At 36.4% G+C, this 14,443-nt stretch overlaps 1 protein-coding gene across 1 annotated transcript in view; it reads right to left on the bottom strand.

The window, feature by feature from the left end:
- LOC128739619 (ataxin-2 homolog) overlaps positions 1-14,113 on the bottom strand; it is a 59,272-nt gene extending 45,159 nt beyond the window's left edge. The window contains 2 exon segments of the mRNA XM_053835114.1: positions 4,862-5,146; positions 14,102-14,113. Of these exon segments, the coding sequence (XP_053691089.1) occupies positions 4,862-5,146; positions 14,102-14,113 (297 nt within the window).
- Positions 14,114-14,443: the final 330 nt, after the last annotated feature.

Genomic DNA, 14,443 nt, shown 5'->3' with positions numbered 1-14,443 from the left:
GTCTATCAGTACGTTAATTTTAGTAAATTATAATTTCCTGAATAAATTTTTCATTTGAAATTTTTTTCGCGTGACGTCACATAACTTTAAACCCCGCCTCCCCCCTCGATTAGGTCAACCCCCCCTCCCCCCTATAAGCGTGACGTACTTTATGGATGGCCCCATAAATGCATAGTAAAAAAAACTCTTTTTCTTAAATTAGTGAGAAATCTTATTTTTGTGGTGCAAATTGTTATAGACTAGTGGAATATATAAAACTCTGATTATTTTTCATATTACTCCTTTTTCGAAAAATAGTTAGGGTCAGTTATTTGAAAATGCATTATGATTTTTTTTAACAAAATTAAATGCATGGAAATTCGATAAAATCGAATCAAATTTTGATCAAAGTTTGATAAATTTAAGATATATTTCGAATGAAAATCTACTTTTAAAAAATTATTTAACTGTGAACTTTACGCATCATATTGAACAAAGAAATTATCCAGCAAACAGTGCCAAACAGACCTGAGTTTAATGGGGACTTTTTTTTAAAAAAAAGAACGTTTTTCTCAACATCTTTTTATGCCGCTGAGATAAATTCAATCTTTTAATGCCAAATAAATGTTATTTTTATGTAAATCTTGCTTCAGATAGTATTGGAACAAAAACCATCGCGTGCATTTCAGTTGTTTATTTTTGAATTCAAGATCTTTTCTTACACAAATGTGGCGTTTTCTTTATACTTTTAAGATAAAATACGGATAAAATTAGTCGTCACGATTTCGAAGGAATTGTCGATCTTTTTCTGTAATGTGACTCATTGGGCGGCGCACACTTTCTTCGTTTATCGTTTTGGCTATCTTATTCCACCAGGTCTTCATCTGATTGATGTCTTTGACAACTTTTACCTTTGCCTTGTGTCTCCTCTTCATGATTGCCCAGTATTTCTCAATAGGGCGGAACTGGAAGCAATTGGGTGGGTTAAGGTCTTTCGGAACAAACTGGACCCCTTTCTCTACATATCATTCCTGAACGACTTTGCTGTAGTGACAGCTTGCCAACTCTGGCCAAAACATCACGGGATGGTGGTGGGATCGAATGAACGGCAAAATTCGTTTTTGGAGACACTCCTTTCGGTACAGTTCCGACGTCATTGTCCTATTTGTTACGAAAACTTTCGTTTTTCTGCCACTGCTGCAAATTCCCTGCCAAATCATGAATTTTCGTGCAAATTTGTTGGCAAAAACAAATTTAAATTTGCTTGGAACATCTCCCGAGCCGTTGCCAAGTAAAATTTTTGACCTGGCATTTGCCCGGAGTCAGCCTTGACATAGGTTTCAACGTCCATCAGAAGACACCCGTCGAAGTTGGTTAGCACCCGGTCGTATAGCTTTCGAGCACGAATTTTGGCCACACTATTTTGTTTTATGGTTCGGTCTGGCTGTTTGCTAGCACGATACGACTTGATTCCTTCTCGGAGTCGAATTCTCCTTACGGTATCATGGGCAGCACCGAATTTTCTGGCCAAATCACGGTCCGACAGATTGAAGGGTATGAAATGGGGAAGGCAAACGAGAAAGCGACCAACATAGCTTTTGCCCCCAAGCTCCTACCTACCGCCTCCACGCGGCCATACCCGGTAATACTCTATTGACTAGCTTAGCTAGGAGGTGCGATGCTGAGATTTTGGATAGACGGCTGAATCACAAGGACTTGGTAGCAGGTAAGCGTGATATGTTATTTTAATTATTTGTTTCGTTTTAGCTCATCAAGTATCTCCTACACACTTAATAAAAAGCCCCGAGTTCGGTAAAATTTTGCCGAAATCTAAACAGCTGAACGTTCGGTAAATTTTTTTATGATGCCAAACATTACTAATGCTCCGTAAACGTCGATATGCACCACCAAAATTTTTACCGAACGTTCGGCTGTTTAGATTTCGGTAAATTTTACCGAATTGGCTAAGTGTGTACTGTACAATGAAAACTTTGGTCGTAACAAGTTTAAATAATGCACATGGATATCAGAACGAAAAATTATTGGATATTAGATGCACTGATGGAAACTCAAATGACGCAATTATATTTCACTCGATGGATTGCTGGTGAGATTGTTCTATTTTTGCCCATATGTACTCCAAATATACTATATATACATACTTTATCATTGAATCCTCATGATCCTTATTGTTTACCTTGCCCTACTAACACGAATACCTCTATTTTCCTGTAATATCTATGAAAGTAGTATGGGTTCCCTGCACTTAACTAGATGCTATCACTAACATTCCTACCCACTTCCCCTGTGGTTGTTCGGATGTAGCCAGGTATATAATGCGATTATACAACCATTTACGATGTGTGTAACCTCATATGCTAATGCTTATGCTAATGCTAAATCACGGTCCGACAGATTGAGATTCCTCTTGACGGTCTTCTTCTAACCACGCAGTTTCCGGTCGACAGTTCCGCTCCGATGATTAGCTTGGGGCTTCTGAATCGTCATCAATGTTTCCTTATATCGTTTGATAACGCGCCATACGGTATTTCTGGGCAATTTCAACTGTTTAGCTAGCCTAGATGCAGACCACAATGGATTTTCTAAATAACTGTGCCCAATTTTTTCCCTAATTTTGGCTTCCATGTTGTTTTTTTACGAAATACAATCGATTTGCAGAACGTCAAAAATACATAGGTGAAGCTAACAAAATCTCCGCCACGTGGGCACTAAGAACTTCCCAATCCGTCCACCAAGAGCGCCACAATATGAGCAAAAGTTAGACCATTTTACGAACTAACAACATTGCTGATATTGATATTGCTTTTCCGTGGGGTCATCTGTGGACAGTCAAAGTACCAGCAGGGAAAGTGCAACATCAATATCAGCACGTTACCTTGTCGCTTGTCATATAAAATGGTCTATTGCAGCGTGTTTGTTTGCGACGCATGGTTGTTTTTGATGTTCTTATTAAATGAAAATTTGTGTTGATAAAATGGTAAATTACCCTAATTTGCTCAATGAAAGCAATCATTGGATTCCGCTGGGTTAAATTCAATAGTTTATCATCAATCAAGTATCTCATATTTCTTATGTTTTATATGAATTCCAACAGTTTGACATTTGTTTGGAGCACCCCTCTGTTTCTTATAGCTCAAAACACAAGATAATTTTACGCAAATTTTCACAGAATAATTATCAAGGAAAAAAGTAGGTTGAATACCCTTTGCTTGACCAAAACTGCAAACGTATGCGCGCCGTGAAGAAACTCTATACCGTTGAAATTCTTATAATTTTCTTTTGGAAACAAAAAATATGTATCTAGTCCAGCTTGAAGATATTGAGATGACAGTCTTTTTTCGAAAAAAAAATCACTATGGTGGTTAGTGGTTCAACAGATGATTTTCAAAAGATGGTAAAGATGATGATTTTTTGGACCCTATCTGAACAGAGGACACCCTAACAGTCAATATAAAAGCAGTTAATTGAAAGAAAAACTTGTTTCGAAATAATTCAATTCTCTATAAACGAGTCAATTAACCGAAAACATTTTACGCATTATCGAATTTGACACGCATTTTCAGCTTGGTTTGTCTCTAAGCGCCACAACTGCCATGTCAATCCTTAAAACCGACCCAGTGTTTCAAAAGTTATGCTTTTCAAAGCTTGGAAGGTAGGTAAAATTCGCGTTTCTAGGGCCACCCTAACTCTGAAATTAGGATTTTATATCCTTAGAAACCAAATAAAAAATTCTAATAATATTCAAATGGGAAAATCGGAGCAAATTTTTTTTCGGCAAAATTTTTGTGTGGAATTACTGAATGATATCGTCCAGGTGGTTTTCTGTATTCCGCACTTTGTCTTTTCGCAGTATAACTGTTGAATAAGCCTGCTTATTATTATTCACATATTCGGTGTTCTACTAAGACTCCCAGGTATTTTTCGATTATTTGAAAAATTAGCATTTTTCCTCAATATGTCCTGAAGGCGTTTGTATGCAAGAACACGTCATCATTTTCATAGCGATCTTAAGTCAACTTATAAACAGAACTCTTCTTATACGGACTCATCAACACACGCTTCGGAATTATTAATAAAACAACGGTAACGTAACTTGGTTGAACACAAATTCTTGATACAATTGCGAGGAACGTGCCGCTCGAGTCATAAATGCTGAACCTTTGGGAACGAATATTAACTTAAGTGACACTTAATCGTTCTAATCCGCTGTGCTGATGACAGTTTTTAATTTTCAACTGAGCACCGCATGCTTTCAATTTTTACATTCTGTCATTGTTTATTTTTAATTTTTGGCAGAATTATTGTTTCACTTTTCACGCCCATTTTGGTCAATTGATACGGCAAATCATACAGTTCAACTACAGTCCTGCTGTCTTTAAAAAGCTACTGAACTTTGAAGCAGACTTTAATCACTCACCATTTTCATGCTGTTTGAGCAATTTCACTTTCCACTTAGTTTCACACTCCACCTATTCTAACTATGCTTCGGTAGAATAGTTTTTCTCTTCCTAATTCACCAAAAAATCACCGACATCCGCTTCGGTCAATTAATCCTTCAAAGTCCGTTAGTTTACAATTACCAGCTTCATAACTCGAACGTGTACTTCTTCCAGTAACCAGATCAACAACACGACGATCCTTTCGCAGAATCAACCCGTCAAACGCGCGCGCGCTCACTTTTATCACGCCCAACCTTCGATGCCGGACTGAAACGGTCCGATAGGGTGTTTAAGCAATTTATATCCGTTCATTTTTGACGGTTATGTTTCAGCCGGCGGCAACCGGCTGGTAAGAGGCTGTGCGCGCACATGTTTGTAGCAAACAGCACAGCGCGCGCGATAAGTACGCTCTCCGTACATACCCGCCACGGTTGGTGCGACGCCGACAACCGACGACCGATGGCAGGTTGATCGCATTTCTCTCTCTCGTCGCAATGTTGTTTGTTTATGTTGTTGCCATTGACGCGCATAGTGCGCTGGAAAATGTTTATATCCAGACAAGAGCAACACGTGAGTGAGCAAGAGTTGTCACGCGAATGTTGCCTATCTGGCCGGTATCCGGAGCTTGTTGCATCGCGTTGCAAAGTGTACACCGCCTCTTGTATCGGTTCTATTGCAACAGCTGCTGTTGTTGTTTTGTATCGATTCTAGAAAAAAATAAGGTGGTTTGAACCTGATTTTCCGAAAGCCTATAATCCTGATAAGTACTGGCATGCACAAGGGAGGCAATCTGCGGTACGCACCCTATATTCAAATTGACCCTCAAACGGGCACTTCGTACCGTGCTATCAAGCTCAAACGATGCTATCAAGCTGATACACTCAATGACGCCCAAATTCTGATTTTCATGCAAAAATAACTGTCTGAACGAGCGCCTGGTAAGATACAGGCAGCATTCTTTTTTGTTTTCATGTATTCAACGGCTCTATCCAGCTATTTTTCCAAGTCAGCAATATTAAAAAACTTAGCAGTTACCCGAAAAAAAATAACCATGGCACGAAGATAAAAAATATAGTAACAGTAAGATACAAAATACACTAAAAACAATAAAACTTATCGTCAGAAACGATAACCAAACCATAAAAAAAATTTACAATAAATTTTGTAGTAGAAACAATTCATCTACAACAGTTTTTATTGTGGACATTGGAACTTATGGTAAAGTCATTGTAAAAGTTCTTAAATTCAAATTTTTTTTCGTATTTTCGTTTCATATTTTAAGCAATAGAACTGGTCATATTTCATTACAAATTTACTGCCTTTTTTAATTATATTTTGTATTTTGCTTAAAAAAATTATTAGATACTTAACAACCCGTCATTTTTATGGTAGAATCTTCCAAAGCCATAAAAGTTATGGTGGACTACAATAAGTTTGATGGTTTGGTTATCTTTTCTGACGATAAGTTTTATTGTTTTCCTGTATTTTGTATCTTACTGTTACTATAATTTTTATCTTCGTGCTATGGTTATTTTTTTTCGGGTTTAACTCATGTTTTTCGTCGATCTGCTAATCAAATATTTCGCTAATCACTAAACGCTAATCGCTAAATATAAATTACCCAAAACGTACCCCATTTTTGATTGAACATATACCATATAGCGCAAATAATTGTCGACAATTGCTAATTTTCGGACATAATAAATGCATAAAAAATGAACTGATTCTAGCGATTATTCATGAGATAACCCAGCCAATTAGTGATAAATCCACCGCCAATAGCAGTAACCCTATTGTGTACAGGAATCATATCACAGCGTTAACAATTGCAGTAGCTATGAAGAAAACAGTCAAACAATTACTCGATGCTTTCTTCGTACTGGCAGCTGCAGCCCAGAGTGAAGAAGTGGGACATTGTGAGGCACTTCGTGTTTGCCGGATGTAGCCGATCCGACACATACAACATCCTCTACCTTCTGGAAAAAAGTTTAAACGTAGTAGAAAAGGGACACCGATAGCAAGGTGCCCTCATCCTTCCGTACCTTTGGGAAGTCGGAGCCAATCGATGAAGAAGTACCTCGCCAAAATGAACATTGTTATGTGAATGCGCCAGTCGAAATCGACCATATCTGAACAGCGGGCAATTATGGTTGAAGACCTCGGTGCATTATGTCAAAAGATCACTGGAGGATATGGACCTGCTAAAGATAATCGTTGTACTGACTACCGCCGACCCTCCCAGCGTCATCCAACTGCAAACAATAGAACATATTTGGACGAATAATTTCGTACCGATATGTCCCAAGTAACAATTTTAAGTTTTATTACGTTCCACTAGTGCTCTTATTTTGTTAGATTATAGTCACTTTAACAGCTTGGGTCGTGACTTCTGCGGGGTTGGGATTTGAACCCAGGTCCTCGGCGTAAGAGGCGTGAATGCTAACCACTACGCCGGAACTGAACCCTAGTGGTTTTGATGATCAATTCCATAAAACCGCTAATAAAACTATGGCCTGCACCAGAACGTTTTGATGATCGCTATAAAACTGTCATCTGACCAAGTGGCTCATTCTTCAGAAGCTTTTCATAACCTCTATAAGAATCAGGTCATAAGCTGAAGTAGGCTTATCACGCTCCGCTGAAAGCAGCAATAAAACCGATTGTGCTTTTCGCTGCTTGACAGCTACCGCCATAATTTGATGAAGCTTTTCGCTACAAAGGTTTAAAGCTAAATCAGTTCGCCAACTTTGTTAACTTGAAAATACATTTGTGAGCAGAAAAGTTAAAGTTTTAGTCTCAGATCATCCTGACCGATTAATAAAATATCCCATAGAATAATTGATAAATTTCAGCAGTTTACATTGGTTTGCAACACCTGCGCATTAAATTTTATCGTGCATATTGATATAATAGGTGGATAAAATCAACGCGCCATAGAAATTATGCAATTTTCAAAAACTGGTTGGTTTAACAAAATAAATATATCAAGTTAGTCGATCTCAGTTTCTAGCTAAATCAATTTAGTTGCTTCCTGTGACAGGAAAACCAATTAATAATAACTTTTTTTCTGCAAAACACTTTGCTTTGATAAAATTTTCTTTGCTAACTAAAACAGAATACCGTGCTGTATCGAAATCCGTACACCTAAGAACTAGACAATTTTAAATGGTCAATATAAAATTATGATATTGTAATAAGCAATTCGTCATATTTTCTTTTGACAGTATAATGCTTATTTTAACGTTATTTGGAATAACAGGAAGCTAAAATTAATCCTAGTTATAAAAAATCGAGAACAAAATGTGCAGCTTTTGATTCAAAATCCGTACACTTTTCTATGCCTGATTCAAAATCCGTACACTATGTTAAAAATCTATTAAAGTCCACATAATTTTGTGTCTAAATCCCTGAAAGCTTGATCGAAATGAGTTTAAAGTTTGTGGCTAAGTTGTTTTTCTTTATTTGACTAATTGCTTTATAAAATATGCTTTTCTCGATAATTGACGCATTGTATTTTAGTCCTGCTCATCTAAGAGTCGTTCACACGCACAGTAAGAACACTACAAGGAATCAATCTTTTTGTTGTTAAGCCAAATTATGGGTAATTGTTCATTTTCGGTCGGAAAGTAAAAATATCAGGTTTGGTACTGATTAAATATTGCCTCTATCCATGGGATCACCCACTTGTAACAAAACCTCGTTTGTGTTAAATGTTCTTACATTCTTTTCCTTATGCCTCAGGAAATATTAGGCTTAGAAACAAACTTTTTTAACATTTTAAAGTAAATTAACCTCACTTATAAACAATATATAACATTTTTTCTTGAATTTTGTTGCAAATTATACGGAAAGCTGAAAAATTGCAGAAGAGACTCCGGTATTTCGAGAGTACCAATTCAATATAGTAGCTCTTATCGTAGTGTCCGGAGCTTAAACTATCTCGATGCTTTATTAAAGGATTATCCACCATATATTATGGTAATTACCATCTTCCAGTTTATCGACATATATTTAGCTTTAGTTGTTTCCATTTTGTTTGGCAAAACATAGAATAGAGTTGGATCGCTAAGGATACTGCACAGGTGTACGGATTTAGATTCAACTAATAAAACTGAATCAAAATCCGTACAGTACTAATTATGATGAATAAATATAATTTCAATGCTATAATGAATGAAATTAAGCTGTAGAACGCTAAACACCCTTAGTTCAAATTGATTTTCGGGATTTGAAATAGAAAAATCACTTCAAGTACGCTTTACTATTCATTTTATTGGAAGTTATTTTCTTAGCAAATTGCTAACAACACAGCCAATTTAGAAGGAAATCTGATAGGCATTAACGTTTTAATTTTTATTACTTGTATTTCGTGGCCTACTACCTATATTTTGACATTGACGTAATGCTAATAAACCACGGGTCTAGGCCTATTATTAATATTTTGCATTTAGACTGTTTAATACATATAATCAAGCAAATTGTATTAGGTGTACGGATTTCGAAGCTGTACGGAATTCGATACCGCATGGTACTAGAATATGGCAATATGGCCTCGCATAAAAAATGATTTCGGTGTTGAACTCTAATATTCTTCATAATAGCAGCTATAAATCTGATTGGTCATATTGGTCATGGTGTTACCGTTTTAATAGCTCTATATAACTAACAGATTTTTTGCGGTTTGACAAGCAACCATAATAAGATCAATTTCAATTGGTGTGTATATTGTATTGCAGCGTCACACGTATGTTAAGTTTATAAGAGACGTGGTGCAGCCAATTTGTTTTATCGTGGTAATATAAGCAACCACAATAAATTTGCTTTATTGACAGTTTTATTATGATTTTATAGCTAACTAGCTGACCCGACAAACTTCGTATTGCCACAAATTAACCTGTGTTGTACATAATCATGAATCTCGGATGATCTTTGTCACAATCTCGAGTTTTGCAAGCCCCCCAGTGGACGGCGCTTCCGACGGCGGATCACCGGCAACACTCGCGACCGTCTCGTCCTGAATGATCTAGTGTTACTATAGATAGTTTTTGTGGTCTTGTATTGACTAATGTTTTATGGAAGAGTCTCGAATTTCTCGAGTTCAATTAGTTTTTGAGTTTCGCAAAAATTTCTGTTTCATTTGTATGAGAGTCCATCCCCCTACCACAGGGGTGAGAGGTCTCTAACTATCGTAAAATAAATTCAAGACTCCAAAATCTCCCACATGCCAAATTTGGTTCCATTTGCTTGATTAGTTCTCAAGTTATAAGGAAATTTGAATTTCATATGTATGGGAGCTCCCCTCTTAAAAGGGGAAGGGGTCGTAATTCACCATAGAAAAAATTTCTGCCATCTAAAACTCCCACATGCCAAATTTGGTTCCATTTGATTGATTAGTTCTCGAGTTATGAGGAAATTTGTATTTCGTTTGTATAGGAGCCCCCCCTCTTAAGGTTGGGAGGGGTCCTAATTCACCATAGAAAATATTCTTGCCCTCGAAAACTTTCACATGCCAAATTTGGTTTTATTTGCTTGATTAGCTCTCGAGTTATGAGGAAATTTGTATTTCATTTGTATAGGAGCCCCCCTTCCTAAAGTGAGGAGGGGTCCCAATTCATCATAGAAAAAAATTTTTTCTCCAAAAACACCCACGTGCCAAATTTTGTTCCATTTGCTTGATTAGTTCTTCAGTTATGAGGAAATTTGTATTTCATGTGTATAGGATCCCCCCCCTCCTAAAACGGGGAGGGGTCCCAATTCATCATAGAAAAAAATTTTGTCTCCAAAAACACCCACATGCCAAATTTGGTTCCATTTGCTTGATTAGTTCTCGAGTTATGAGGAAATTTGTATGGAAGCCCCCCCTTTTAAAGAGGAGAGGAGTTATAATTCCCCATATAAAGAGGGGAGGGGTCTCAATTTACCATAGAATAAATTCTTGTCAGCGAAAACACGCACATGCCAAATTTTGTTCTATTTGCTTGATTAGTTGTCGAGTTATGCAGAAATTTGTGTTTCATTTGTATGGGAGCCCCCCCTCTTAGTGAGTGGAGGGGTTTCTAACCATCACTAAAACCTTTCCTGGCCCCAAAAAACCTCTACATGCATATTTTCATGCCGATTGGTTCAGTAGTTTTCGATTCTATAAGGAACATACGGACAGACAGACAGACAGACAGACAGACAGACAGACAGACAGACAGAAATCCTTCTTAATAGGTATAGATTACAAATGTATTTTGACTCGTATTGCGTAATACCATAGTAAAACCAGAGGTAATACCGTGACATATTTGCCATACAGCATTATTGTCTGTTCGCCTTTAATTTTAGTCTAATTTTAGATGCTGCAAATACAGTTTACATAAAAAATGAAAATAAATTAACTTAAGGGGGTATAGTACCTTTTTTCAAACATAAACACAGATATTTTAAAATCAGATATTTTTTATTGATTAAGCCATTGCAAATCATTTTAAAAGTTTTTGACAACCACCCCCCGCCCCCCCCCCCCCTTAGAAATTGGCTTGAAAAATTGGGGGGCAAAAAAATAATTTGTAGGATATGAGTTAATTTTTTTTATAAAATCAATTGTCTGTGGGTTCTACAGCCTGAAAACTTGAAAAATGAGTGTACGAGTTGAGTTTAGCGCTTAAACGCTTTTAGCATGAAATAGAAATGGAAATTCAAACAGCGGAATTTCCGAAAATCGGCCAAAAAATTTTGTTTGGTTTTTGTCTTTATTTCGTAGACTTTTACATGGAAATTAACAACGTATATATTAAAAGCAAGAATAGATTTGGGTTTCACGTTTAAACTTAAAATAAAAATGCCTAAAATCCATTTTGTTGCTCGATTAAAAAATTCTCTTTGTTTTGTTTTGCCTACCCCTCCCCCCTTCAGTGGCCCAACACCGGAGGGACAAAAACTTTTTAAAATATTTGTAATGGCCTTATTTCGAAAGATTAATATTTTAACTATATGTATTTGGCGTCGTTTGGATGAATTCCAAAAATTGACAAAGTTACAGCTATTTATACCGCGCATGTCTGGAGCGATTACACAGCGAATGAAAACTTTATTGCGGATTTTCTGGAAACCAGGTTTTGAAAGTCGATACCGTGAACGTACTGTATTCTGCGCAGCTCCTAATTCTGCGCATTTTTCTTTATATATGTATTTTTCAACATTGTGCATAACTATGGCCATTGTGTTATTTTTTTATAAATCTCTGTTGAATATTACGCCATTATTCACAAAAGGGCCATAATATTTGACAGCGAAATAAATTAAAGTGAAACTGAAAGTATTTTATATGTCAGAAAACAACGTCGTTAGCGCCAACGCTAAAACTGTCCTTCTAGAAAATTAACAAAATTATGATCGAAATTCTTTGCAATGATCAAATTACCCAGCATAATTAGAAAGAATAATTAGTTTTAGTCATGTTTTAGGCAAAAAGAGTGATTGCATGCCTTGTTTTCGTTGGAAAAATGCGATGCAGTAGTGCGCAGATTTAGGCACAGATTTTTTATTCATGTTCCAAATTCTGCGCAGTAATGTATCCTATGAAGAAATCGCGAAAAAATACGCAACTTCTCCCAAATGGCTGAGGTATAGAGGCATAGAAATTCAAGTAGAACCTTTAACTTGCATTGATTGCAATCCTGCGTTACGGCTCGGGGTCCAAACCTACGAACGCCAATGACACATTCCAGCGTTACGAGACACCATGAGCAACCGTTTTTTCGTAGCAAAATTGTTCATATTTTACCAACAGCCTGACGAAAATCTTTCAAAATAGGTGTTTTGAGCTGCTATTTAGTAGTACTTTCTCAATACGAGGGCGAAATATTTATTATAATAAGCATCATTGAATAGTGGCGGAATACTTTTCGTTACGGGACACCATCGCAGAAAATGCGTATTCTGAACATGATTCAAACATTTGCAAAACTCTGCTCTGTTTCAAGTTTTTCAAAGTCGACATGTTCCAAAAATTTTTAGCTGAAGGCAGCCTGAAACTCAAAATGTAAAGGTATATTCAGGTTTTGTGTTTAGTTTTTAAGATATAATAAAAATCATTTCGTTACGGGACACCATGCGCTGTTGGGCAAACGGTATTCTGCAAATGGTGTCCCGTAACGAAAAAAGTAAACTGCATTATATGGTTTATTTTCTCTAGATTTCTGTTCAGGCCGTCATATTTTCTGTATCTGGTCTATATTCGCTATATTTTGTAACAATAGTGTACTGATTTGGTGTGTTATAGTCTGGTAATAAGACATACGTAACGAAGTATATGTAAGGTAAAGTTTACTTTCAGGTAAAAAGAAATACCCATGGGAGGACTATAATACTGAAGTATCATAATGAAATGCTTGCCTAATCTTAGGGTTTGGACACATTAGTAATTAAAATGTAGGGGCTGTGCATTAATTATGTAACGAGTTTTCCCCATTGTTGACTAATCGCCCCCTCCCCCTATGTAAGATTTTGCATGATTTTGGCCAAAATAACAAAATTCAAAAATTTTATTTGAAAAAATTTAAAACGGTAAATAAGGTTCGTCTTGATGCGAAAGGTATGCTTTATTTGCGCTGCATGCCAAAATAGTATTAAATAGCAAATATTCGAAAAATTAGGTATTTTGTTTTACTTCCGACGTATCAGTTAACGTATCATAACGCATAAATTTAAAAGTTTTTAAGCAACTCTACTATTTCATGCAACATTAACAACTCATGATGCGAACTATAACGATAACATAAGTTGCTATAAAAGACTAAGTTTGCCTATTCTTTAAAATAACTTTGTTGATACCTTGCAAATTATTATACAGTCATAAAACAGTTAAATAAAATATAAAAAAAAAATAAAACAGTTGAAAAGGGTCATGATAACTTTCAAAAAAGAAACGCTATAAAAAGTAGCTGAAAATGATGCCGTTCGAAGTACGACACTTACTATGCATCTTGCAAGCTAAAAATTGTTCTCTGGGCTAGGCTTTCTTGCTAGTGTGCTTAGCGAAACCACTATAATTGCTAAAAAAGCTGACTAAACAACTTTCAGAAACGGAATTCCAAATTTTTAGACTATTCAAGTATTTTAATGATAAAGTATTGAAGTAAGTCGAAATCGGCGTTAGGTATAAATATCTTTAAGGCTTAACCCTTCTTCTTTATCGAGAGACTTTCTTTCTTTTTTTTTTGTTTTCGGGTACAGTGGGTTGTTAGCCTCAGGTCCCTATCTCACTGACGTGGCTGCCACCTTAAGTTGGGAGGAAGCCACTCTGTCCCCTTCACTGTTAGCCTACAGCAACCGAGATTGCGTACCCCAGCCGGCAACACGTGGACGTAGGATTAGAAGTTAGTAAACAGAGGTTATGGAATGCACATGTTCACCCTTTGCCTGGAGCTACCCTTTGTCGAGCAGCTAGTTATTAGAGTACAAAACAATTAGGTTGATTTGTCTATTTTGGATAGGCTTTACGCGTACTTTATTCTGGTCACTTCTATTTGATTTTGCCGTAAATGTCCAAAATAACGTACGCGCAACGTCTGCCCAAAATAGATAAATCACTCTACGGGGCTTGTTCAACGATTCTACTGACTTTGGCAGCACCATCCAGTCGAGATTCGAACATACGACGACTGGTATCATACCTTGTTAGCCATTACTCATCAGGCATTACACCTTTTTTTGCGGTGTCCACCTTTCATATAATGTGTCCGTTTTTCTGTACAATGTCTAAAAAATATGATTACTAGGTAATTTTTTTGATGTCAAAGCATAAGTTTTGAACAAAATTTAGTAGTATATGGCTATATCAAACAGAGATACTTGTGATGATATTGAATTTTAATCTTGAGGTGCCCGTCTTTACCGCACATTCTTTAATATTACAATATATTATTATATTGTAATAATATTTATACATACTTATAATAAATACATATTTACTTGCATTTGGTCATCAAAATAATAGATTTGTTATCGTCGATAAA

This window comes from Sabethes cyaneus, chromosome 3 (genome assembly GCF_943734655.1).
Source record: "Sabethes cyaneus chromosome 3, idSabCyanKW18_F2, whole genome shotgun sequence".
NCBI classification, from domain to species: Eukaryota; Metazoa; Arthropoda; class Insecta; order Diptera; family Culicidae; genus Sabethes; species Sabethes cyaneus.
Note: the sequence above shows the minus strand (reverse complement) of the source record. Positions and strands in the feature narration are given on the sequence as shown.